At 46.0% G+C, this 27,488-nt stretch overlaps 1 protein-coding gene across 1 annotated transcript; it reads left to right on the top strand.

The window, feature by feature from the left end:
* The first annotated feature begins 5,821 nt into the window (after nucleotides 1-5,821).
* On the top strand, nucleotides 5,822-27,488 carry LOC142574847 (globin-like). The gene is made up of 3 exons (XM_075683850.1): nucleotides 5,822-6,184; nucleotides 22,480-22,572; nucleotides 27,273-27,488. The coding sequence occupies exons 1-3, from the start codon at nucleotides 5,822-5,824 to the stop codon at nucleotides 27,486-27,488; spliced, it is 672 nt and encodes a 223-aa protein (XP_075539965.1).

The following is a 27,488-nucleotide window of genomic DNA, read 5'->3' as shown; positions in this document are numbered from 1 at the left end:
AATTCCTTTCAGGCGACTTCCTGGTGCTGTTCAGCCCCTTTTTGGCCTGATTGGAGAAAGTGGGTGCTACAACGGAAGCGGCCCTCTCCTTTCGCGGCTCTGCCTTTTTTGAGGCGGTTCGGTGACGCCGACGCCGACGCCGGATCGTTGCAGCAGCCTCCTTGTGTGTCGAATTGTCCCGAACCATTTGCTTGAGAACAGCGACCTCTTTCTTGATGCGAGGGCAGTCCCTAGACGAGGCAGCATGGGAACCATTACAGTTGCCGCACTTTAGGACAGTAGTCCGGCACGTCTCCTCCGCGTGAGGTTCAGCACAACGGGGACATAGTATAGAGTTTGGGCAGACACCCTTGACATGTCCAAGCCTGAAGCACTGATGGCATTGAAGAGGCTTTTGTATGAAGGGCCGAACAGGGTGTCGGAAGTGACCGACTTTGACGTGTGTTGGTAAGCAATCTCCTTTGAAGATCAGTTTGACGCAGCGCGATGTTCCAAGGCGGCTCACACGCGTGATGACAACACCCTCACTTGCTTGTTTGACGAGGATAGGCAAGTCCGCGTTGGGAATGGCGACATCGATGTCATAAATGACACCTGCTGTGGATGCGTCATCCATCGGGATATATGAACGCACTTTGATGCGCCCTAGCACCGAGATTTGCTTCAGTTTTTCGAGCGCACTCCCGTTGGTAACATCGATTGCGAGGACATTTTTGCGTGCATTTATCCGAATATCCTTAATTTCATTCGGCACGACCCCTTCCAAGAAAACAGATAGTTCTTGCCTGTTTAGCAGTCGGAGGTTGTTTGAGGGCTCTTCGGCTACGAACACGATGGCGTGAGGCCAGCGTTCAGGTCTTGACTTCAACGTCGCCGTGATCGCTTGCGTTGATGGGTTCGCGTTGACAGTCCTCCTTTTGGCCCTCTTTCTGCGGACAGTGATGAAGCTATCATCCGATGAGTCTTCATCCGACATCGAGTATAGCTCAGTGTCCTCGGTGTCACTGAGCACGCTTCCTCTCTTCCTCGTGAGGGACGGCCTTGATGACCGCTGGCCAGGAGGGCCTCTGGAAGGCTCCGCGTCCATGGCCACAAAACCGGGAGCCGAGGCACCAGGAAATTCCGAAGAATTCGTCGAAAACCAGAGAACACAGATAGAAGCGTTCTAAGAAGAAGGCACTTCGTCGTCGTCCCCTCTAAACCTTGTAGGTACAGCACAAACATCGGAGGTGACAATGGACACCCCTGCCTAAGCCCCCTCTAAACCTTGTAGGTACAGCACAAACATCGGAGGTGACAATGGACACCCCTGCGTAAGCCCCCGCGTAATCATTACAGGCTCCGAAACTTGTTTTCCCATCGTATAATCAGCCGGTTACATTTATAGATATCTTTTAAGAAATTGGTTACTCCATCTTGCACTTCTAAAGTTTCCAGAATTCCCCACAAGCCCTCTTGAAGTACACTGTCATAGGCTTCCTTGATATCCAGAAAAGCCAGCCATAGGGGTATGTGTTCCTTTTCAGCTATTTCAATGCACTGTGTTAGTGAGAACAGATTGTCTTCTAGCCTTCTATGCTTCCCGAACCCATTTTGTAGCTTCCCAAGCACCCCCTCGTTCTCTACCCATGCTTGCAGTCTGTCCTTTATAATCGGCATAACCAAATCTGCATAACGCGGATGTCCGAAGGCGAGCGCCATCTGGTGATACTTCAAGGAACCGAGTGGCTCACGCGGCACGCCCCTCCAGTTGATTGGCTGCGACCGCGTCACTGTTTCCAGTATCTCTGGCCCAGCCACTGGATGGTCAAAAAGCCCGAATGGTGAGACTAGAAATGAAATTGACCTCATACTCTGCGCGAACCCTGGCATCATACAAGATGTAGACATGCTCGGCAAGGTGCGCTGCAGAGACCATAGGATGGTAAGAACTCGAATTAGCCTCGACTTGAGGAGGGAACGGAAGAAACTGGTACATAAGAAGCCAATCAATGAGTTAGCGGCAAGAGGGAAACTAGAGGAATTCCGGATCAAGCTACAGAACAGGTATTCGGCTTTAACTCAGGAAGAGGACCTTAGTGTTGAAGCAATGAACGACAATCTTATGGGCATCATTAAGGAGTGCGCAATAGAAGTCGGTGGTAACGCCGTTAGACAGGAAAACAGTAAGCTATCGCAGGAGTGCGCAATAGAAGTCGGTGGTAACGCCGTTAGACAGGAAAACAGTAAGCTATCGCAGGAGACGAAAGATCTCATCAAGAAACGCTAATGTATGAAGGCCTCTAACCCTACAGCTAAACTAGAACTGGCAGAGCTTTCGAAGTTAACCAACAAGCGTAAGGCAGCTGACATGAGGAAGTATAATATAGATAGAATTTAACATGCTCTCAGGAACGGAGGAAGCCTAAAAGCAGTGAAGAAGAAACTAGGAATTGGCAAGAATCAGATGCATGCGTTAAGAGACAAAGCCGGCAATATCATTACTAATATGGATGAGATAGTTCAAGTGGCTGAGGAGTTCTATAGAGATTGATACAGTACCAGTGGCACCCACAATCATAATGAAAGAGAGAGTAGTCTAGAGGAATTCGAAATCCCACAGGTAACGCCGGAAGAAGTAAAGAAAGCCTTGGGAGCTATGCAAAGGGGGAAGGCAGCTGGGAAGGATCAGATAACAGCGTATTTGTTGAAGGATGGTGGGCAGATTGTTCTAGAGAAACTGGCCACCCTGTATACGCAATGCCTCATGACTTCGAGCGTACCGGAATCTTGGAAAAACGGTAACATAATCCTAATCCATATGAAAGGGGACTCCAAAGACTTGAAAAATTATAGACCGATCAGCTTACTGTCCGTTGCCTACAAAGTATTTACTGATGTCATTGCAAATAGAATCAGGAACACCTTAGACTTCCGTCAACAAAAGGACCAGGCAGGATTCCGTAAAGGCTACTCAACAATAGACCATATTCACACTATCAATCAGGTGATAGAAAATGTGCGGAATATAACCAACCCTTATATATAGCTTTCATTGATTACGAGAAAGCGTTCGACTCAGTCGAAACCTCAGCAGTCATGGAGGCATTGCGGAATCAGGGTGTAGACGAGCCGTATGTAAAAATACTGGAAGATATCTATAGCGGCTCCACAGCCACCGTAGTCCTCCATAAAGAAAGCGACAAAATCCCAATAAAGAAAGGCGTCAGGCAGGGAGATCCGATCTCTACTATGCTATTCACAGCGTGTGTACAGGAGGTATTCAGGGACCTGGATTGGGGAGAATTGGGGATAAGAGTTAATGGAGAATACCTTAGTAACTTGCGATTCGCTGATGATATTGCCTTGCTTAGTAACTCAGGGGACCTACTGCAATGCATGCTCACTGACCTGGAGAGGCAAAGCCGAAGGGTGGGTCTAAAAATTAATCTGCAGAAAACTAAAGTAATGTTTAACAGTCTCGGGAGAGAACAGCAGTTTACGATAGGTAGTGAGGCACTGGAAGTGGTAAGGGAATACATCTACTTAGGACAGGTAGTGACGGCGGATCCGGATCATGAGACTGAAATAATCAGAATAATAAGAATGGGCTGGGGTGCGTTTGGCAGGCATTCTCAGATCATGAACAGCAGGTTGCCATTATCCCTCAAGAGAAAATTTTAGAACAGCTGTGTCTTACCAGTACTCACGTACGGGGCAGAAACCTGGAGGCTTACGAAAAGGGTTCGACTTAAATTGAGGACGACGCAACGAGCTATGGAAAGGAGAATGATAGGTGTAACGTTAAGGGATAAGAAAAGAGCAGATTGGGTGAGGGAACAAACGCCAGTTAATGATATCTTAGTTGAAATCAAGAAAAAGAAATGGGCATGGGCAGGACACGTAATGAGGAGGGAAGATAACCGATGGTCATTAAGGGTTACAGAATGGATTCCAAGGGAAGGGAAGCGTAGCAGAGGGCGGCAGAAAGTTAGGTGGGCGGATCAGATTAAGAAGTTTGCAGGGACAACATGGCCACAATTAGTACATGACCGGGGTAGTTGGAGAAGTATGGGAGAGGTCTTTGCCCTGCAGTGGGCGTAACCAGGCTGCTGCTGCTGCTGCTGCTGCTGCTGCTGCTGCTGCTGCTGATGATGATGATGATGATGATGATGATGTACTAGTATCGCGGGTCTTCAAGGTATTCTTTTTTTTCGCCTTGCGGGTTTTTCTTTAATTTCTAGTTGGCAAGGCTGATCCTGAATAGTCCATGCGGTCGTCCAGACCATGACAGTGCGAATTACAATGCGGTTATGCCTTTCTGCAGGGTATCAAACTGGTTATTCATCTTCCGGTGACCTCTCTGCCTTTCCCGCCTCTATTTTCTCTCTCTTGGGCGAAAAATCGCAAAGTAGCGAAGCGCTGACAGAGATTTGTTACCGCAGTAAATGGCTCCTTCACACGGACATTCCGCGCCAGGAACGCGGCGGAATCTCCTGCCGTCGGAATGCCGCGTCGTTCGCAATGGTCACTCTTCGAAGGCGCTGCGAGCTCTCGAAATACCACAAAAATAAGCATGAAGCGCGCAGTACTTTACTGCTAGTGCAACTGCGGGGTATGTGCCAGGTTGTCGTCTTTGTCTCAAAACATGGCACCGACTTATATGTCCGCGGTCAAGTTTCTTTCTCCTAACTTTTGCTTTCTTTCGTTCTTTTTTAGGATTTTTCTTCTGTTGCATCAAGGCGTCATCTGAAGTGGACCGCGAAGAATGACTCAGTTGTAGGTCTCGCCTAGCTGCGTTTTCTCTCTGTTATTTTCGCAACATGCGTATCGGTGAAGGTTTCTTTTTCTATCCTGTCGCCGATTTGTAAGTCTAACTTCACAAATTCCAACTTGTGCTATTTTAGCTCCACTCGTTGTTGCCAGCTGTTATCACGCTGCGCTTCAGCCACAGGGACGTGGTTATTGCAGTTTACTACTTTATTACGGACACAAAACTCGCCTAACTTCCCAAATTATCTATTGCTGCTTTTATACTATTTCTTCATATCAAATTTTTGTTTCTCAAAATTAATGTTAGCTTTCTTTCCATTTGTGATTATTTTCGCCGACTCATACTCTAACATTGTAAGTTCTATTTTCATTTTATATTTTTGAAACATACACGTTTGTAAAACCGCCTGCTTTTCCGACAAACTCCCTTAGCGGGTCAGAGTCAGTGTGCGAAAATAGAAGAGTCCTGTCGCCGGTTTATCGTATAAAAGAAAGGGCTCCTTGAAGCGCCGCTTCATAAATCCGGGTTTAGATGAATGGCTTTGGTCTTGTTACACTTGGGGCCTCGGTACTTGGTTTTAGCTAGAAGGGTTTGCTTGCCGCCGTGTGATATCATTCAAGCAACAAAGCGCATACCATGCTTATCCCTCTTTTCCTTACCATTGTTATAGTAATTCTAAATTTCTTGTAGTCCTAATTATGTCGCGAACCTTATTCTTATTTCCCATAGCTGTAGTAATTCATCTACCTGGTCTTCTGCATCACACAATAGTCGCGTGCTCCAAGTTTTACCCTTTCCATTTTATGACTTGTTCCTGCAACTATCCGCGCGTACGAAAGAAAAATGTTTTTGGCCCCTCGCGAACCGCGGATACGTTTCATGCTTTTAACGATTATGACGATCATAATGTGCATCGTGACCATCAATTCACCACCGGCATCGCGACCAGTACCCCTGTAGTGGGTGCGCGCCAGTTGGCGCGAGAACAGCGACGACAGTGAAAATACTTCAAGGTCATCATCACCATCATCATACTCGTCAAAAGAAGCATCGGCACACGCAGAAGCCATGGGCGGCGCCTTCAGGAAGGAAATCCCGGACCCGCGGACGGGGCTGACGGAGCGCGAGCGGGCCGCCATATTGCAGACGTGGAAGCACTTCCAGACCGCCCACAAGGACTACGGAGAGCTCATCTTCCTGGCGATGTTCACGCGCCACCCGGACTACATCGAGCTGTTCCGCCACTTCCGGGGCAAGAGCCTGGCCCAGCTGCCCGGCGAGGCCCAGTTCCGCGCGCACGCGTGCGCCGTCGGCTACCAGCTCAGCTCCATGGTGGACAGCGTCAACGACTCGGTGCTCCTCGAGGCGCTCATCCGCAAGAACGCCATCTCGCACCTCGAGAGGCAGGGCGTCCACCCCTTCCACTTCCAGGTATGTCGAGCTACGCCCGTGTCTATGAGCCCGTGGCGGGCTCATAGGGGGACGAACCCTGGGTTGTGTCCACAGGGACTCCTGCACCCTTCACACACGGCGGTAGCTGGAACCGCCTCGTTCCAACGCGAGGACGTTCGCGCGAAGGGAACACACGCGACGTGTGAGCGTCAGGCAAAACATGGGAGTTCTAGAACTCGGGTACCTAAGTGGGATTGCGCACCCAAAGCTCCGTACGCCTCTTGCGTTGTTTTGTATACGTTTTGCGTTCTGTTCTACGCCTGGCGGATAGCGTCCTCCAACTTTCGTTATAAACGTAGGCATAACAAATACATCTAATATAGTGCACCATAAATAAGAAGTTGGGCATATCAAGCAGAAAAGAAAGAAAATCTCGTTTAAAACAAGACTTCAAAATAAAATCCTGGGTTTGAAAACATGTAAAGAAAGCGACACCTTTTATATCCAATGAGATATTATCTGAAAAATACAATGCTGAGAAGTATGCAGTGTGTTTACCGTGATTAGTTCGTGTTATCGGTAAGCGGGAAATGTTATGGGTGGGGAATGGCGTGTGACTTGTATTAACGACAGGTTACTCCAAAAAAAAATGTTTGTATGAAGAAGATTGTTACATGCCCTGACCAAGGGGGTTGAAAGAAAATGGTTAACGAGGTTATTCATTGCTAGTAGTCTTTGGTAACGAAAGAAAGGGGAGGAATTACTGCGGGAAGGACAAAGTTAAAGTTCGGACGGCTCGGTTCTGCAAATGTTGTAGCGGAGCTAAATGCGCAAGATTAGTATTACTTCATGTTGTTATGTAGGAATGATTATGCCTTCGAATAAATGCGTAGTAAACTATGTTAGCGCCTTCCTAGAAACTGGTCTGGCAAAATGCGCATCGGCATCATCAACAACATAGCGCTCTTGACCATGGACGGTTTACGCTCGTTCATTTTATTACATGTTTCCACAAATAGATAAGTTGTATTTTATCGAACATGTGTGAAAAATAACATCCACATACTTCCGTAGTCTGATTCACCAGCGGCTTGAACTGGGGTTTGTCTTTTGACATTAGGCGACCAGATTACGACGGCGGTGAAGTCGGAAAGGCTCAGTGCCAACTGCAGGGAATGTGGAAGGGAAGTGACGTCTGGGAGACGCGCGGCGCGTACAAGGTGTACATTCTACTGTTATCTCCGGACAGTGCGAGCACGTGTGGCGTGTGACGCTGAGCGCCAGGAGAACTGTCTTAGGTGAGAAGCTGTGTGCGTCTCTGCTGATTGCGTCTCCGCTCACCGCTACAAGGGGCTTAACTATAACCGAACGCCAAAATGGATCCGAAACGAATAACCAGGGTTGCTACAACGTAAAGCTATTCCAAACTTTTCTATTCCAATTCTGCTATCAGCCCTCCACGATTGGTCAAAAACTTTTTTCGACCACCCTCACTTCGCCTGTCTGTCACGCGACGTCACGAAAACCGCGATACCTCCCCATCTGATATTATGTGTACACACTGATTATGCATGATTTGACAGAAAAAAGAAAAACAGTTATTTCTGATTCGACCCCTTTTCGCCATTAGTCCTCGCCTATTGGTAAAACGTTTTCGGGCTGCACCGACTTCACCTGCCTGTCACGCGACGTCACAAAACCGCAAGAACTCACCGCGTCGACGTGACGTGTATGCGATAAAGATGCATTATTATGCCGAACAAAAGTGAATTTTCTTCGGAATAGCCGCAGGCTGCCCCATTCCGAAGGAATAAATGATGGCTGCCGCCGATCGCTCAGACGCTGGCTACTCGCACCTGCCGGAGAGCATGGGTGTATTTGCGTATAATAAAACTTCTTGCGTGATCGTGTAACGTTTTCGAGCCCTTTCGGCACGTTTACCCCCTCATTCTGCCAACTCTTCTTTGCTGAGGGTCCGTTTTAGCGTCATTCTTGAGCTTCCGTCGCATGCCGCCGCGATTTTCCACCAGCCACCGCAAGCTAAGTAAGGGAAAGCCGACCAATCCTAGACGCCGGCACCACCCTGTTCATCCGGTTATCGACTTTCAGTGCAGTGGCTCGGCCCCATCGAATCCCTCTCCACTTGAGCGTTCTCCTCGCTTCTTATCAGCTAATTCGATACGACAAGCCGCTCAGTGTAGGCAATGTTATTTGTTTTTCAAGCAAACAAAACTGACCTCCTATGAGCGAGGAGAGCGTTTGATTGGTCAGTTCAGACAACCCTGCGGGTGTTCGCCCGCTGCTTGCGTTGGTGGTTACGCAAATTTGACGTCAGGAGATTGGAATAGAAACATATTGTAATAGTTTTACATTATAGGGCCCCAGGATGCCTACCTGAACAGAACAGAAAACTTCTATAATTATTGCAAAAGAAGAGAACTTTCCACGTGGTGCCTGATCTAACAAAGGCCATTGAAGACTTCGACGCTGAATACGCTGTGCAAGAGGCAAACGCGAGGCTGGCCAGATAGCTTTAGGTGGGAGACGGCCACGCTTCACATGAAAGAAAAACCCGATTCTGGCTGCTCGCTCGCGTCGAAAACCTCGAGACGGAGGGGGAGCAAGGTTCCGTTCAGCACAGCTGAGAAATGGAAGCGAATGCAGGAGCGCACCCAGACGAAATGTGAATGCACAACGGCATACTTCACAGAGAAAAGTCTACTATGAAAGGTACTCGGTCTGGGCATGGAGAATACGAAGGAACAGATCTTGGTAGGCGTGCAGTCCAGGTACATCTGCATCTCGCTCTCTGCGAAAGAGCATAAACATAAAGACAAAGACTGATTTGCGAGGACTCGAAAGGATACAAGAAGCTAGGGTCCAGAACGCTTTGCCAAGGAACAAGCGAGGCAGTTTTCACGCCACTACGCCTCTTTTCAAGCATGCAAGCTCGTCACCTTGGGCTCACCAGAGCAAGCCGCTACTGGAGTCCCCCATGTAAGCCAGAGCAACATTCGCACACAATCGTCAATTAAGCGAAATAAAACTGGACAGCTGATGAACCAGACGAGTGAAAAGAAAGCTGTAGAAAGCTATAAGCAAGATAATGAAAACCGAAAATGCTACAAGTGTACAGTTCATGCACAAATCTAAAAAAATGCACAGCAGCAAACCCTCTTGGTAACTTCATAGTGTACCACAAGAAAGCGCGTGATCGTGACCCAGCTATGTTTCTAAAAGTGGTGGCAGTCAATGGCTCTCACAAGTTATCGGCGATGATCGATCCAGGAAGCTCAGACTGCATTATGCCTCGTCGAGCTGCAGAACCATGTGAAATCGGCACCATCAATATATCTGTGCGCTTCATTGGAACCACGAAGGCCGACATAAAGATTGGTGACCGTAGTGTGCAAGCAAGTGAAAGTGATTGCTGTTGACAACAAGGCGTTGCCTGTTGACACGCTGGTTGGTAGGACATCGACAGAGCAAGATCACATAGCGTACCTGCATAGGGGGACGAGATGAGGCTCGCTTGCAAATATATATCACCCCTCCGGAAGATCGACCTGGTGCAGAAGAAAACCGCTAAGGAACCGCTTCATGTCAGGGAAACCGTCCGAACAGTTGTACTGCGGAAGAAAACTGTGTTGGATGAAGGTAGCGACTGGTATTGAAGATGCAGACATCATCATACTTGTGGGACTGATGCGCGAAGTTCTGGTTGTCAATGATGACAGAAAGCCCGAATACCCGTGTGTAACGGTAAGCGCGATGACGAAAAGCTGATGAAGGGAAGTTTACTTGCACATGGTGAGCTGTTGCGTAAGGACACATTAGTCCCTGTGAAAGGTACGCCTCAGCAGGAACCCACGGACAACAGCATGGTAAACACAGGGGTGGAATAACAACAAAGAGAGGCCCGGCTCAGACGCACCTGAAATGAGCACCTGGACTGCTTTGCGTTGAATTTGCCATAGCTTGGATGTACCTACCAATGCGCTTGGAATGTCCAGTACGGAGGAATCGGGAAGCAACGTAACTAGTTGAAGAGATTGTCGAGGAATGGAAGGCCACTGGCTATGTAACTGACACAACGTTGCCCTATGCTAGATTTGTTCGGCTGTATATATAGTGAAGAAAAATCGATTAAGGCCTCTTGTGGTGGACTATCGACGGCTCGGCAGCTAGACTGCCAGAACACTTTCCACTACCAAATATTGATTACCGACGCCTCAGCAGTATTATGTTTCATGAAGGCAGGGCAGTTCAGTTGCAGAAAACCCGAGTGTTTGCGGATTTCAGGAAACTTGTCGGCACACATGGCGTATTGGCACCATGTGGCGAATGACATTCTGTGCCAATTTACATTTGACCTTTTGTTTACATGTTTCAGCAAAGAAATAACTTGTTTTTAATCAAATTTGTTTAGAATGTAAAGCCGACAAATGTAAGCAACGTTGTACTGTAGAGATATGGGCCTCGAGTTTTATTCTATACCATTGACTAACTTACGTTTTAAGTTAGGAATATGCTTTGCGTACTATAAACTCGAAGTTCGCAGGTGTTGCTCCCCAAAATGGGAACCCAGAAACAGCATAAATGATGCGGTGGTTGAAATGAATTGCGGATTCGCTGATGAAAACGTTTTGACTGCAATTTGGAACGACATGAATGACGTTTTAGAATGGTGGCTGCGCCACCTTGAAGTTCCCGCACCCGATCACAGTGGCGTCGTCGATTTCTACAGCGCCTGCTTGTTTCTACATTAAAGTCCGTCAATAGGTAGTTTTACACATAGCGGATCAAAAGTCAGGGGAAGCAATCCGCAGGGTCTACAAAGGGACGCAAAGAAAGTAGAACGGAACTCAAAAGTCCTTTAATGGAGTTCGCGTACTTCTGCAATCAAAGGTGCTTGGGTACGCTATTTCTTAAGCTTCCTAATCTTTTGAGCACGAGGAAGTTTGCACGAACCAGTTATGCACGTTGTTTATGCTACTCGATAATAGATAATCGCCTTAGCTTCTTACTGCTAAGATGCTGATCTTTGCGTAGATATTGCGTGTTGGTTCACCAAACTTACTCGTTCAGTGTTCGAAAGTTTGCATGCCATTTTAGCTTTACTTGATCCTACGTCACCAGAAGGGTGCAAAGTTGCAAATACACACACTAAACATTTTAACACCCTTAAGGGTGTAAATCAGTTTGTCGCCAGACGAACACCCTAAGGGTGCTGTTGTCTACACCCTACATTTGGGGTGCCACTATAGCACCCTAAAGGAAGGGTGTCCAGCAAAATAAATTTAGGGTGTAAGGGTGCTCGTCCAAATTAACACCCATCTGTGTGGGTGTTGGAAGGGTGTACACCCTTTTATTTCTAGCGTGTATGGAAGGCAGATTCGGCAGTACACGCCTTCAATTACTACTATGTACAGCGATCCTCGCGCAACTATTGCGTGTGCCAGAAGGTTCAAGTTCGGCTACCAAACGCACTGTCGAACAGCCGGCCTTGAAGCTTCGATGGGCATACACAACACCTATACGTGTGGATCACATTACATATTAGTAATTCATGGTGTATATTGGAAAACCTGTCTTCGCTGCACAAATACAACCTAGCAAACTTGACACTTTTGAGCATGTATATCAACACCAAGGTTATCACGATTTCCATATCCAAATAATATGCAACACAGACTGGTAAGATATATGCTGCATTTTCAAGAAAACGCAAATATATTTATTGCATGCTGCAATACAGAGTACAACATATACATAAATCACATGAAATATAAACATGCACAATCACCAAACACATCGGTAAGTACAAGAACATGTACATTCCCCACAAAGGTACCTAAAATATATGTATTGATCAAATCTGTTATTAGAGAAGAAACTATGTATAGCGGCACTGAAAGAGCCTGGGTTGATTCGCAGTGTTTTGGGCCACATAAAGCAATAAATTTTTAGTATTAGGCTCCAGTGAACGAAAATTCAAGTTTTGATGCCTTAAAAAAAGGCATATTGCAAAGGTGAATTAGGGAAGCAATTGAAATGCAGAGCAAACGCACAAGAAAGGCACGTGTTATTTTGTACACTAATGTAATCGCAAAGCATTATGAAAAGTTTGGAAAGTCGATGTAAAGCATAACTGGCCAACATTTTTCAGACTGAAACAATACTTTCCAAGCATAGACATGCTTTAAGTGAGGTTTATGCCAGAAGCCTTATTGCTAATTTTCTATTTCCAACAAGATTACTTGAGCACAAAAAATACGTAGAATTTTTTAGTGCCTACATAGTTTGTCCTCTTTTGTGAAACGAGAGTTCTCTGGGCTAAAGGTGCAGTGTAGCGGTTTTTCTAACTACAATACCAGTTTCTATAAATTTTTGTTTTGTAACTCTAAGGCACTGGTACATATACAATATGTAGTTTGAAAATAGGTTCTTTTCTTACTATAAATCAAAAGAGTGCATATTCCACATCTACTAGTGCCTGGGTGCAAAGTGCAGTAGGAGGCCTGATAAAAACAAACAACTGTTGATTAAACGATTTTGCTGAGCACAAAATGTGGACAGTGTTTTAAAATACATAGTAAATTTCTAAATTATTTGCACTTAGATGCAGTAATTCAAGATTAAGGCATGCTATAGCATGTGAGCATGCAAATTAGCAAATATGGTTTAATAAATTAGCCATACTCTGGTTACTAAAAGAACACAGGCATAGGCAGTCATGCAAAAGTTCAAGTTAAATATCACACTGTTAACATTTGCCAGCAAATGGCCGTATCAAACATTATAATTATACTGAACAAGGGTAGTTTCTTGGGATAGTTTGCAATTAATGAGATAAAATTACGTACAGCTTGAATGACAAGAACTGCGAGAGATGACAGACTGCGCTGACTTCCAACAATATTTAATTATGTTGCCACATCATGTGTATTTGTACAAAAGCGGGCATGCGCAGAATATGAGTCACAAGGGGTGTCTAACAGCAAGTGACTGTACTAAGAACATCGCCCTTTGAAAAAAATAAACATTATAATTTCTATCTGTTGAGATACAAGACTTCACTAGGAGTCAGCACGATAGAGGGGTCACTAACGCACACACTAACCAGTTTTCTAGTGAAATCTGCTTCTATAGTTTCCCGGATGACCTGTGTCTCGCTAAAGCTTCCGTACCTTCAAAGAGGGGCATGCAGCCGCAGTCCCGGCAATGGATGCCGAAGTGGCCTTGAATAGTGTTATGGACGTTGTTATCGTGCTCTCCTAAATGATTGTTTAGGCGCCTGCCTGTCTGTCCAACAAAGTCAAATGAGATATTGTAAAGCTTTGCCTCCTTAACAGCCTCAATAAATCTTGCTCACACGAGATGCAACATAGCGTTGCTGCACAGGCTGATTGCCTTTCTTGGGTTGGCTACCCTTTGGCCTTAATTTCAGGCATAGCGGAACAGCTTCTGAAGTGCACAAAACATGATGAGCGCGCTCGGTCAAGGAACCAGCCGGTTGAAAGACACAGGTTTGCAGTGCTACTGTATGTTCATGATGTCTCCCATAGGCTAAAAAAGATTAGGGAACCTACAGAAATCGCAGTCCTTTTCTCAGCCCCGGAAAAGCTGGCAAGGCTCTGTAAGTGTGTAAACGCGCCTGAATCACGTCAGAGTTGTTGCTCTGCCGGGCACAGAAAACGTTTTGCGATGTGTGCAACGAATGTGGTTTCCCAAATTCCCATTTTGAGGCAGTAAATATATTGGACAGATAGGCAGGCGCCTAAATGATCGTTTAAGAGAGCACTATAACAACGTCAATAACACTGTTCAAGGCCACTTGGGCATTCATTGCCGGGGCTGCGGCTGCATGCCCCTCTTTAAGATACGGAAGTTTCAGCGAGACACAGCTCACCCGGTAAATTATTGAAGCTGATTTCACCAGAAAACTGGGTAGTGTGTGCGTTAGTGGCCCCTCTATCACGCTGACCCCTAGTGAAATTTTGTGTCTAAACAGATAGAAATTGTGATGTTTTTTTTTTCGAGTGACCATGTTCTTTTTACAATGACTTGCTGTTAGAACACCCCTTGCGACTGGCTTTCATTTTCTGCGCATGACCCCTCTGTGTATACACACACGATGTGGCAACGCAATAAAATATTGTTGAAAGTCAGTGGAGTGTGTCTCTCGCAGTCCTTGTCCTTCACGCTGTACGTCATTTTTTATACTGAACAGCCAATATTGATTCAAAATTAGAAAAATATAGTACACATCTGAGCTGCAAAAATGCAAGTGGTGCAGCAAATGGCCTTTAGCTTTCCAAAAGAAAAAGAAATGTTCACGGTTAATTACGAGGTGCAGGGACTCCATTCTCTGAGCATCTTGACCAATAAATGCAGCGCATGGCATTGCTGGAATCTTGCATCCTGCATTAGCAAAATAAGAAGAGAATCATGAGAATTCAGCCCGTGCAATTACACACGTACTTTGCGGAAAAATGATAATTAATGTGACTGGGCAGAATGCACCGCTCAGGCAACTGGGCAAGACAAGTGAAAGGTAGGAGAAGTTTCTATTTTGCAAATTAAGGAATTGCATGTTACTGTGAATGCTAAACCACTATGTCATTGTGAACACAAGGTACATACAGCAGCAAAAACATAAATTTACAGTAGCCTTTTCACCATAGAAAATAAGAGTGAATAAAGTTTGAAGACTACCAATGACATCTCTCAACAACAGACATTTGTCCAAGAGTGTGTATGTGACCTTAATACAAAATTGACATTATGAAATCTGCAATATATCTGCATTACACTTTATAAGTACTGCAGGTGAGAAGCTTACGGGATATGGCACATTAAGAGTTAAATGCACAAGGCATTAAAAAATGACTGGTTTTACACAACATTATTACACAAGGAGACAAAGAGAACTGTTTTACAGAGTGTGCACACAAAATGAAAATGAGGGAATCCCCACTGGCATTCTCATTTGCCCTGAAATACATGCATCCAGCCCAACAATATCCAACTCTACAATGCAGTTTATTAGACACTTTCTGCATCCTAAAATTTATCGTGTATTTCTTATTTATTAATTTACTAAAAATGGGCATTTTGGCATACTTTCCTCGAAAATTTAGCATGTGTGATCAACTATTTTTCTTAGAGCACGCCCCCTTCTTTCAATGGGTTAGCTTGGCAATGCACTGACAAGTAGTATTCCCTTATTTAAACTTATGATCCTTCCTCATGCTCCCACTTCATGATCTAAACTGTGATGCCACTCCGATGCAGTTTATGTTAATCTGTGACTATTTACATGGTCCTTCTTTCTGTAGCCTCTCAACTAGAGCCTGAAATTTCTTGTCTCCTAGAACAATCGTTTTTCTTGCCCAAAACATATTGCACGGTTACCCCTCATAGGGGGTGGGGGGGTGTACTGTATATGAGTTTTCACATATTCAATGAACCTCAGAGACACAACCATTTCTCATCCTGTGTTGCTACTACCCGCATGAGTCACAATGGTTGTATTGTATTCAAAATAAAAACAGCTCAAATTTCAAGGTTTTGATAATTATATGGGAATAAATTAACGGTAGAAGAGTGTAATGCAATGAGCAAATAACAAGCTCATTGCAGAGAGTAAACAAATATTCCTTTCCTGCAAATAAATTGGTAGCAGGAAGGTCATACGAAATTAGCAGTGAATGCACAATAAAGAATATGATGCTACAATGCCCCGGCATTCTGTGAATATTCTTGCACAAAGAAAATCCTCATTATGAAAGACCATCAAGAAAATGCAAATGTATACTTTGGATCAGCAGTCATACCTGCAGTATGGACTGTGCCATCGGCAATATTTACAACCACACACAACTGCACATCATATCAAGCTTAGGCGGCCAAGGAGCCTGAGTTTTAAATTATAACTTGACTTATTATATTACACTACACAACTATATATACTTACAATGTTGTCTTCTCAACCGCTTTCAAGAAGACATTAACCATCTGTCTGAAGGCGAACGCAAGTGGCTTGCTCTTGATGGGGGGCGCCAAGGCTGGGCATTGTGAAATTGCTGCTACCATCTGCATGACCTGCGAGAAACGACGCTCTAAGTACAAGATAAACAAATGCTATTAGAGCAAAAGACAAGATCATTGGCAATGAGCCTCGTTTTGGTTTGAACGAGAAAAGCCAAGAATATGGACTTTGTGCTGCTTACTGAAGAAGCAAGCCTCCTTCCAGATGTTGCAGCCATGCATTAAGATTGTCACACAGCTGCATGCTTGTATGCTGCTGTCGCCAGTACGCCAGTATGCTTTGAAGTTTATTATTTCAAGTTAAATTGATTATTGTGTTTTCTTGCCAATTCTTGGCAAACAGACCAGCAATGAAATAGCTCACGTACACACATACTCCCTTTTGAGGAGAGAATTCACACACACGCACGCATGCATGGGCGCACACACACACACACGCACACACATGCTTCTACAATATGAGCAGCTTCCTGTGCTTGATACACATACATTTTTTTATCCTGTGTCACTCCTACTGCTAAGGCATAAAAAATCCTTTGTGTTACCAACCCCAAACTCCTCAACCTACACCACCAGCTTAAACACTTTCTCGAGAGCCAGGACAAGCCTTCTAGCTTCCCCAGTGCTCCAAACTGTAGTTACGAATTTCAATAGGGCTATAGGCGACAGCTCTCGAAGAGCATGCAAATTACTCGGAGACCTAAAGCTTGTATATGATACCTCTAAAGCACAACGCTTCAAATTTTCAAAATTCATTAAAGCTCCTGATGACAATTGCTATATACGTAGAACGTCTCGAATAACCTGCCGCTAACAATTTCAGCGGTTGTCTGCATCAAAAGAAATGTGGGCTAATGGGAAATCCACGTCTTTAAAACACACTACCAGATTTCTTAATCATTTATTTATGCTCTGGATGTACCGTTCCTTTCACAATAAAAAACAAGGCTATTGATTTATCAGTGCATGGGAGGAAAAAGGACGAAGCGTATACTTGGCGCCTTCCCACTGGTCCTCCCGAGAAACGGCGCCTCTACAGCAGTTGTCCAGGGTGGCTTGAAACCAAACTCGGCTTTCAGGCGGGAACATTCGCTGCACCAAATCGGAAGAGTTTTATTGCGAGTAAAACTCTACCGGCCTCATGCAATACACACGCACGCACACAAAACGCACCCACACGCACACACAAGTATACGCACTCTCAAAGAGCAGACACAAAAGCGCGCACGCGCACATTGATGAACACAAACAAGCACACATACATGCATGCAGGCAGACACGCTAACACGTGCACGCACACACAGCGACCCACAGACAACACTCACAAAACACGTACGCACTAGACACGCGCAAACACGCCGGCCCATACAAACCGGCATGTACGAACGCGCGCGCGCACACACACACACACACACACACAGCGAGCCGAGCGCACGCACGCACACACACACAAAGCGAGCTGAGCTGAGCGCACACACGCACGCACGCACACACAAATCAAGCCGAGCGCGAGCACGCGCACACGCACAGACAAAGCGAGCCGAAAAAATGCTGAAGGCGTCCGGCAAGCAGCAACAGCAGCACGCGACCGCATCAGGGAGAACCAATACCGCGCCGGTTCTTTCGAAAGGTGGCTAGGCCAGTCCTTTTTCTACGCGACGCAAAAGTGGTCGACCACATTTAACTGAAGTGCGAACGACCGTATTACAAGCAGCCGCGCTGAACGCACAAGAGAATCACATCAATGAACGTTCAAGCGCTGAGAAACAAAGCGTAACTATGCAGGCGCACCACGCCCGATGTAGATTTGACAAACATTAGTCACACGGGACGCGATCGAGGTAGTTAACTTGCCCTAGTAGGAGTGCAGCTACTCTTGCTCTTACATTAGCGAATTATGAATTATGCTACGAGATCACAGTGAGATATTTCTAAAGCGAACAAAACAAATACCAAATAAACGGGCACTTGCCTGAAAGTTTCCATCATGCCAGTACTACCGACCGGGCACGTTGCAACTTCTCGTTTCAGCCTTCGTGGATCCATCTTCCAGTGCGTACGAACGCTTTGCTTTGAAGTGGGGCACGAGTAATACACAAAGCATGGGCCACATCTTCTTCTACGCCGCGCGCAAAACTAATCACACGTTTAAAATTACTTCGCACAGCGCGCGACGCGAACGCACGCGAAAACGAGCATGATGGCGCAGCTTCCGCCTTCCCGTCCTGCCGCGCGCCGAAGTGATGGTACAGCGTCGGCCGTCACTTCCGGTCGCTTTTCATTGGGCATGGGGTGGCCGCGCAAATTGAACGTTTATTCTGACAGGTTTGCTTGCTCGCATGGCCGCCTGTTTGCTGCTGCTTCGTTGTGGTCTCTAACTAGAGCGGTGAGGCGGGTAGTTACTACTACGTTTCGTGCGGGGCATTTTATTTTGGGGTGGGGGGCGCAGTCTGTGCTGCATCACTGAGGGTACAGTACACAAATCAGGACCGTGAGCGAGACGATCGGCGCTCTTCTGCTGGTGCGATTAGATTATTCGCTGCGTCCGAACGAAGCAACTTTGCGAGGTCACAGCGTAGTTTCAGCGATATCATGGCTCGATAAAACGCTCACATCTTGGTCGTGCGACAGCGACGCGTAAACATTCATGAGGAGACTGAAGACTGCGTTTGCAAGTGCGTATGCTCTGGATAAGAAATTACAGCTTTGACGACACCAGCCCTTAATATATAGGCTCAGCCTTACAAGCTGTATTTGAGGATGCACTTAGCAGATCAGTAGCTTAGTAAGCCTCTGAATGAATTAGGCAAGGTACGTGGAAATTCGGGTTTGAGAACTTCCAACGTGATCTCGCCTCTATAAGTCTTCTTTATGGATTCACCATGCAAATTGTATGTTGATGCCATTGTACAGCAGAGGCTCGTCCAACAGCACGTCCCTGTTTGTTCAGCAATGTATCCAAACAGCTTCTTCCATTTCACCACTTTTTGTTGGGCTATTAAGGGCACCGAAATATTAGTGCAGAATTGCGCAAGTTGCTCTCGTGTTTTCGCTCTGCTACTGCAGTTTTTCTAGAAGTGTTTAATTGCATGTTAATATTCCTGTGAGCACGAAAAATAATGATAATGGAATTGTAAGTGAAAGGGCGTTCTTTTTCTGGATGATACATTTTTGGAGTGGCCGTCATGCCAGTAACATCAGAATCCTTGAAGAAATATCGACAGTCACTTAGGAATGGGAAAACTTAATCGCTTCACGCATCTACACCTGCAATTGTCACGTGACTATAATACGTTAGTTCATACATTGTCACGTGTTCTTCACAATACTACCTTAATCTCCCGTAATCCACCGTGCTATAGTTTGTACGAACCTTAATGCAATTTATTCCACCCTTATTCACATTATTTCACATTATTTACCCATAATTGCTCATACTTAACGTTGTTGTATTTACTACCTTCTGTATCACTACTGACGTCATACAAGACGGTGATGACTTCACATTTTATTTATTTATTATATACATTCAAGGCCTAGTAGGCACAACAGAAAGAAGTGGTGAAAATATGCAATAATTGCATTGCAGCGCAAAAATAGAAAATCAAACCATAAGATAATTTGAACGGTGACCTTGAATTAGTGGTGTCACAAATTGAGACTGTTGAGGCGGGAAGGCGGTTGCATTCAGTGGCTGTTCTTGGCAAAAAGGAAGAATGGCACATCAATTTTGTGTTGATGGTCGATGCGAGACGAGAACTTGGTGTGGTGAAAAGATTTTCTTTACGGGAAGGGTTAAATTAGCATATTCTATGAAAAAGACAGAGACGAAAGTATTTGCGACGTAACCAAAGGTCAGGTTCACCTAGTGTTCTTTTCATGGAGGTGACGCTAGAATGAAGTGAATAATTTGAGAGAATGAAACGGACGGCGCGGTTCTGAATGCTTTCTGAATGCTTTCAAGGGAAATGACAAGATTGGCATGAGCAGGGTCCCGTATGGATTGTTGTTGCGGAGAACGTCACCTTTCCTACCTGAAAGGCCATGAAACGCTTTCGCATTAAAAATGCAATACATACACACATTGCTCAATGCGTGGACGTGTACACGTTACTCAGATTTATGCATCAATACGTTCAACACCCTTCAGGCGTCGATTTAACACCCTTCTTTGAGCAAAGTCACACCTTATGTGTGGTATCCACCCTTGTGATAGGGTGCTTTGGCCGACAAGGGTGCTAAAAGGGTGTGGGCATGGGTGTAAATGCCGAAAGCACCCCTATTAACACCCATAAGGGTGTAAAAATGTTTAGTGTGCAGGGGAAGAATCCCGTCAAGATTTCACGAATTTTTTTGTGATGTGTGAATATGCCGTGCCCTCAGCATGTGCATTTATTTTGATATTTTTGTATTCATGCTGACATAATTTTGATTTGAAGTTTTACTTGATTGATTTCACTGATAGAGCATGTATTTAACCTCGCATTTTCATATGGTATATTTCTGAAAGCAATGCAAGTAGTGAAAGTAACTGTTGTTTTTAAAGGGGGTGATATGCACCTATTATCAAACTACAGGCCAATACCGATCTTACCGATCTTTTCTAAACGCGATGAAAAATTAATTATTGTTAGAATGCTTTCATTCTGTGAAAAACGTTACATTCTTGCGGACGAGCAATTTGGCTTCAATGGAAATGGCACTTTTAACCCAAAAAGAATTTATACTTAACGCATATGAACACAATTTATTAACACTACCAGTGTTCATAGACTTCTCCATGGCCTTCGATCGTATTAACCATGAAACATTAAAAGGAAAGCTCGAAACCTATGCCTTCAGAGGCGTATTTTTAAGTATAATAAAGAGCTATCTGGAGTACCGATGTCAAATAGTTGTAATAGGAAACCATACATCGAATCTTAAATCAGTAACAAGTGGGGTGCCTCAAGAGGCCATTCTTGGGCCGCTATTATTTAATATTTATATTAATGACACAACAAACAATACTTCAGCGACGAAATATATTATCTATGCCAACGCTACCACATTATTATTTAGGTCTGCCAGCTGTAGTGAACTTATGACTTGCTCAAAGTCACCATTAAATAAGCTTAATAGATGGTGTCAAGTAAACTGATTAACAATTAACGCGAACAAAGCGGAAGCCATTCTATTTCGACCTAAAGATTCTAGGGCTAATATTACTGACCGTGTAATTATAGGAAACTCGCCTGTGGATATACCCTTTTCGGTTAAATGCCTTGGCGTCATTTCTGACGAACATTTAACCTGGAATAAACATTTCGACATGCTCAGCGGTAAACTTGCAGGCATCGTGGTTGCCCTTGCAAAGGTACGCTTTTCTCTGCCCACTTCCATCAAGCTATTAATCTATAAATGTCTTTTTTCCCACCTAAAATACTGTTACCTTGTCTGGGGCAACACTTCAGGGTCAAACATTATTAAGCTTTCTGTACTACAAAAAAAAAGAAGAAAGGCTGTGCGTGCTATTAGCAACTTAGCTTATGACGAACACACTGAACCCCTTTTTAAGAAACTTCAAGTTTGTCCTGTAAACTTACTATTCAATGAATTACTTTTGCAACGGTACCTTACCGAAAATAAAAGCGTAGAAGTCACTTTATTGAACACCTACCCAACTTATCCAAGACCGTAAAAAAGTACAATACTCGTAATAATGCGACTTGGTTCATACCCCGGGCACGCAAAAATTGTATAGCACCACTACTTTCCTTGTTAAATTCACTTGCTTTCCAATTACTCACCTCGTTCTTTATGCTTCTGCAACAATGATGAATGTAACTTGTATTACATTGCTTTGATTAAAATTCTTCACTCCGTATATTTAGGTTCCTCTCTTATCATAGTTGAAAAGCTACCTAACAATGTCCGATTGGTGTGTGGAATTCTTTTTTTTCTCTCTCTGCAACAACGATGATTGTCCTTGTAGTGAACTGCTTGAATAACACTCTTTTGTCATTGCGTACATTTAGATTCTTCTCTTGCCATACTATAATGCTACCTAACAATGCCCCATTGGTGTTGCTAATTTTTGTTTTCCTTTATTTTGTACACACATTCCGAAAGGAGCTCATGCCCTTGTCAAGCCAAATTGATTTTGGCTTTTTGTTTGTACCGCCTACATCATGTATGAATGTGAAATAAATTTGATTTTATTTTATTCTTATTAGCTGATTGACGCTAGGATCGTTACCGTTCATTCATGTGCGTCTTGCATGGTATACCTGTGTACGCAGTCCCTGGGCACGGCGGCCATCGAGGCCATGAAAGAGAGGGATGAAAGGGGCATGAACTTTATCGCGATCGGCGCCTGGGAGAAGTTCTTCGCGGTGAGTAGACATGCCCCTGTACAGCACTGTATAGCTTCCCACAGTGTACATTTGTACTTTCTTCGCAGGACTTTCAGTTTGCTTAGGGTTGTTCGAACAGAGCGATTCCCGAATCGAGTGAAATATGCATATTCGATAAAAACGACTTTGTAATATGAAGGACAAAGGTCGCAGTGTCGCACGAAAGGCGATCGAAGCATTGATCGCGATAGCAAATTAGTAGACAGCTATACGAAGTAAGGGTAACAGCGTTATCGGCTGTGTAAGCTTGTAAACACAGGCGTACTAACTAAATTAACAAGAATGGTATCACGCCCGCTCAAGCAAACATGAACCGATCTCACTCGATGACCACGGGACGCCGCTGTCAAAACGCTGGAATGAGGAAACGCGGTAGCAGCAGCGAGCGAATGGACCTTCGTGCTGCCGCTCGGATCATCGCGAAGTATGCCGCGAGAACAGACCGCGGCGCGTACTCTGTACCCGTCGCAGATGGCTTTGAAGATACAGTGACCCTACCGCGTCTTTACAATTGTAGGCAAGTACAGCGAGCCATGGCATTTCCAAAGCCGGCTGCCGTAGTTGCTTAGTGGCCATGGTGTGGGACTGTTGAGCACGAGGTCGCGGGATCGAGTCCCGGCAACGGCGGCCCATTTAGATGGACGCTAAATGCGAAGACAGCCATGCACTTATATTTAGCTGCACGTTGAAGAGCCTCAGGTAATCCAAATTTCCGGAGTACCCCATTACGGCGTGCCTCGTAATCAAATCATCGTTTTGCCACGTAAAACGTCATAATTTTCTTTAATTTCCTAAGGCTATCCACGTTTGTGCGCAGGCACGAGTAAGAGCGGGTGCGAGAGAGAAAATCGGGGGCTTTTGCTCCTTGAATATCTGACTTTGCGAAGTTTCTTTGCTCGTGCTGTCGTTCTAGGCGTGCCGACATTTGGGAGTGGGGTCGAGTTTGTTTACGCTCCGAAGCTGGCTGCCGGCGCGGTGAAGCAGGTGACCTTATAATTGTTATCGCAGTAAAATGATAAATTTCTTACCCACATTTGTTCATAAAGCTGTGTCGAAATGCCAGTGATAGGGATCAAAGTGGCATTTGCTAGCAGCTTGACTATAGGTCCACATCCCGGAGGTTCACAATGATAGCCCCATGAGCGACAGAAGCGTGTGTGTTTTCCGAAATGCATGTCATACAAATATAGCGAAATAGCAGGCCAGCATTTCTTTTCACTGCAAGCTTGTGAACCAATAATAGAGCAAGTAACGCGAAATAACACGTTTAATACAGCGGATCGAACTAAAGGCGACAACCTATTTCTTTTTTAATTCTAAGTGAACTTATGAATCTACGGATAGCCTTAAGTCCATTTTGTAAGAACAATGTCTTTGTGCTTTACGTAATAGTGTAAAGGCGTTTATTAGTCACCGGCGTTTGGGAGTGACCGTTAGAGCAGGGTACTGACTCTCAACACGAGCGGCGCCTCCCGAGAACAGCGCTGGAGAGCTTGACCCACTAGAAAGCGCTGGACAGGATGGCCCAGTATAGTGTTCCTCTTCTTCGCTACAATTGCCCCCGGGAACGAAACGGGAGCCATCCGTCGACCTAACAGCTCCTCACTACGAGTGGATTATAGTACGGCTTGAGGCGTTCGACGTTGACGATGTTTCGTCCACGACGGCGCATGTCCGCAGACACGGTTGAATGGGTTCGATCACGTGGTTAACCGGGGATGCGCGCACGACAATACGGTATGGCCTTTCATACTTGGGCAGTAGTTTTGGAGAGCCCAGGTGCAGCATACGGAACGGAAAGCCACACAAGAGCTCCAAAAAAGAAGGTGGGTGCAGAGGTGGTGTCGCCGCGAGTGCTCCTCTGGCGCTCTTGATCATTGAAGGCAAAGGCCCATGCGAGGTCACGGCACTCTTCAGCATGTCTTGCCGTGGCAGGAATGGGCGCACATTGAGACGCATCCGGCCGGTATGGCAGAATTCTGTCGATGGGGTGCGACGGCTTCCTACCGTACAGGAAGAAAAAGGGTGCAAGGGCGGTGATGCTCTGACTAGCGGTGTTATACGCATAGGTTACGAAGGGCAGAATAAAGTCGCAATTTCTTTAGTCGGAAGCGACGTTCATTGCAAGCATGTTGCCGAGTGTACGGTTGAAGCGTTCTGTAAGGGCGTTGGTTTAAGGATGGCGCACCATAGTTGTGCGATGAACAACGTGACACTCTTTAAGATGGCTTCAACTACTTTACATAGGAAGACACAGTCCGCGATCTCTGAGAAGTTCCTCAGGTGGTCCGTGAGGCATGATGAATCGATGAAGTAGGAAGGAGGCAACAACCCTCACTGTAGCTGCCGGGAGGGCGGTAGTTTCGGCGTATCGCGTGAGGTAGTCAACCGCCACAATGGTCCAGCGGTTTCCAGCCGATGTCGGGGGAAGGGGCCCATACAAATCGATGACGACGCACCGAAACGGCCGGGTAGGGCAAGGTAAAGGTTGCAAACCGACTGGCGTGAGGAGGGGTGGAGATTTCCGCCGCTGACAATCGGGGAATGAGCAAACGAACTTCTGAACGTAGCTGTACATTCCTCGCAAGTAGTACCACTGTCGAAGGCGCTGACAAATTTTGAAAACTCCCGAGAGTGCACGCTGTGAATCGGTGTGGAAAGCTGCGCATATGTCGGAACGGAGACTGCGCGGTACTGCTAATAACCACTGGCGCCCGTCGGGGTTATAATTGTGTCAGTGAGGCAGGTTGTCGCGAATGGCGAAATGGTGAGCATGACGGTGCAGCGTGCGATTGGTTGGTGGTGCTGATGAACCAGAAAGCAAGTCTATAAGAGCGGTAGTCCAATAGTCCTTGCGCTGCTCAGACGGGATGATGGTAACGTCGAGCGAAGAAACGGTAAAGTGGGATAGTGAGTTGTCAAGCAAGGGAGAGCGCGAGAGGGCATCGGCGCTAGAAGGCTGGCGTCTGCTGCGGTACGGCACGCGGATATCGTAGTCCTTCAGGCGAAGTGCTCATCGCGCAAGACGGTCTGAGGGATCTTTCAAGGACGACAGCCAACATAGTGCATGGTGGTCCGTGACTACATCAAATGGACTGCCGTACAAATAAGGCCTGAAGGTGGCGAGAGTCCAGATGATGGCAGGGCATTCTTTTCCTGTGACCGTGTAATTGGTCTCAGCTGTCGTAGGTGTACGACTTGCATAAGCCACGACATATTCAGGAAACCCTTGTTTGCGATGAGCAAAAACAGCGCCTCGGCCCGCACCACTGGCATCTTTGCGCCCCTCGGTAGGGGCTGTCGGGTAGTAATGGCGCAATAGTTGTGCATACGTTAGCAAACGACGCAGATTTCTGAAGCCCTCGTCGCACTCGGACGACCACAAAGCGAGGGGTCCATCGCTTCTAAGTAGCTTCGTCAGGGGAGGTATGATGGCAGCGCTGTTAGATTTGCCGCTCACCGACAATTATTCCCTTTTGAGGAAGCTACTTGTCCAAGCCGGCATCCGCATTCCTCCGAACGCTTCAACGTTCGTGCTCATGCCCTGCAGCGGAACCTCAGACGCTGTTGCACTACTCTCTCCATGGGAAAACACTGCTGCTGCCTTTTGCCAAAGTGGACCCGTTTCAATACCCTGTTTTGCTGCTCCGAGGGGAATATCTTGGCAATGTAGAAGCGATCGAAGACGCCCACCCAGTTATGGACATACCCAATGACAGTTACTGCGCTAGCTCCAGCGCACTCAGTGCTGTTTCCACGTGTGCCCTATATCGCCCCGTGAAGTGTTTGGTTCTTCTATTGCCGGTGCCCTTACACTGGTCCAGCGGTCTCAACTTTTGTGCCTTCTAGAAGAATTTCGTTCTTCTTTCGATGTAGGGCAATCTTCCCTGGAACCCGCCGTGGTTGCTAAGTAATTATGGTGTGGGGCTGCTAATACGAGGTCCCGGGATCGAATCCCGGCCACAGCGACCGCATATATACATGGGGTGAAAACACCCATGTACTTAGATTTAGCAGCACGTTAAAGAACCCCAGATGGTCCATATTTCCGGAGTTCCCCATTACGGTGTGTCTCATAATCAGATGGTGGTTTTGGCACGTAATGCCCCAAATTTAATTTTAATCAATCTTCCCTGGGCCGGACACCAACCCTTACACATCGCACCGATACTGGCTCACTATAGTGTTCCTCTTCTTTGCTACGATAAGTGTAATGCCCTTCAGAACTGGACATCCAATCTACTGAGAAGCTTGTGATTGAGAAATACCGGAAAGGGTGATTATTATTATTTATTTAATTCCTCGGTTTTACGAACCAAAAACCAGGATTTTATTGCGAGCCACGCCGCAGCTAGCGACACCAGAGTAATTTTGACCAACCGGGACTGTTTCACGTGCACCCAATGCACGACGAATGGGCGTTCTTTTTTGCCTTTCACCCCCATCATCGAAACGCGGTCGCCGCGGCCAACATTCGATCCCGCGCCCGCAGTGACAACGAGAATGACAATGACGAAATAAAGGATCAGCGCATCTCTGTAGAGCGGCGTATATTTGCGGCGCTGACCGATCGAACTTTGACGCTATACAGCAGATTACGGCATTCGCCGAATAGCAAACCACTGCACCTAAATCGAGACCCGTTGCATTTTTTTTTATCCTGCGTCCTGGTGCTGCAGTTCTTGCTGGCCGTGACCGTGAAGGTGTTCGAGGAGTGTCCCGCGAGCGCGACCGCTCCTAGGAAGGACAGCGCGCCCGGGCCTTCGGACGACCTGCCTGCCGAAGCGACGGGGTCTCCCCGCGGAGCGTCACCGCCTGGCGGCGGCGGGCAGCAACGCAAGAGCAAGAAGCGCTCTTCATCCACCACGGAGCATGCGTCGCCGGCCAAGAACTAA

This window comes from Dermacentor variabilis, chromosome 3 (genome assembly GCF_050947875.1).
Source record: "Dermacentor variabilis isolate Ectoservices chromosome 3, ASM5094787v1, whole genome shotgun sequence".
Taxonomy (NCBI): domain Eukaryota; kingdom Metazoa; phylum Arthropoda; class Arachnida; order Ixodida; family Ixodidae; genus Dermacentor; species Dermacentor variabilis.
This window is presented reverse-complemented; position numbering and strand designations above follow the sequence as displayed.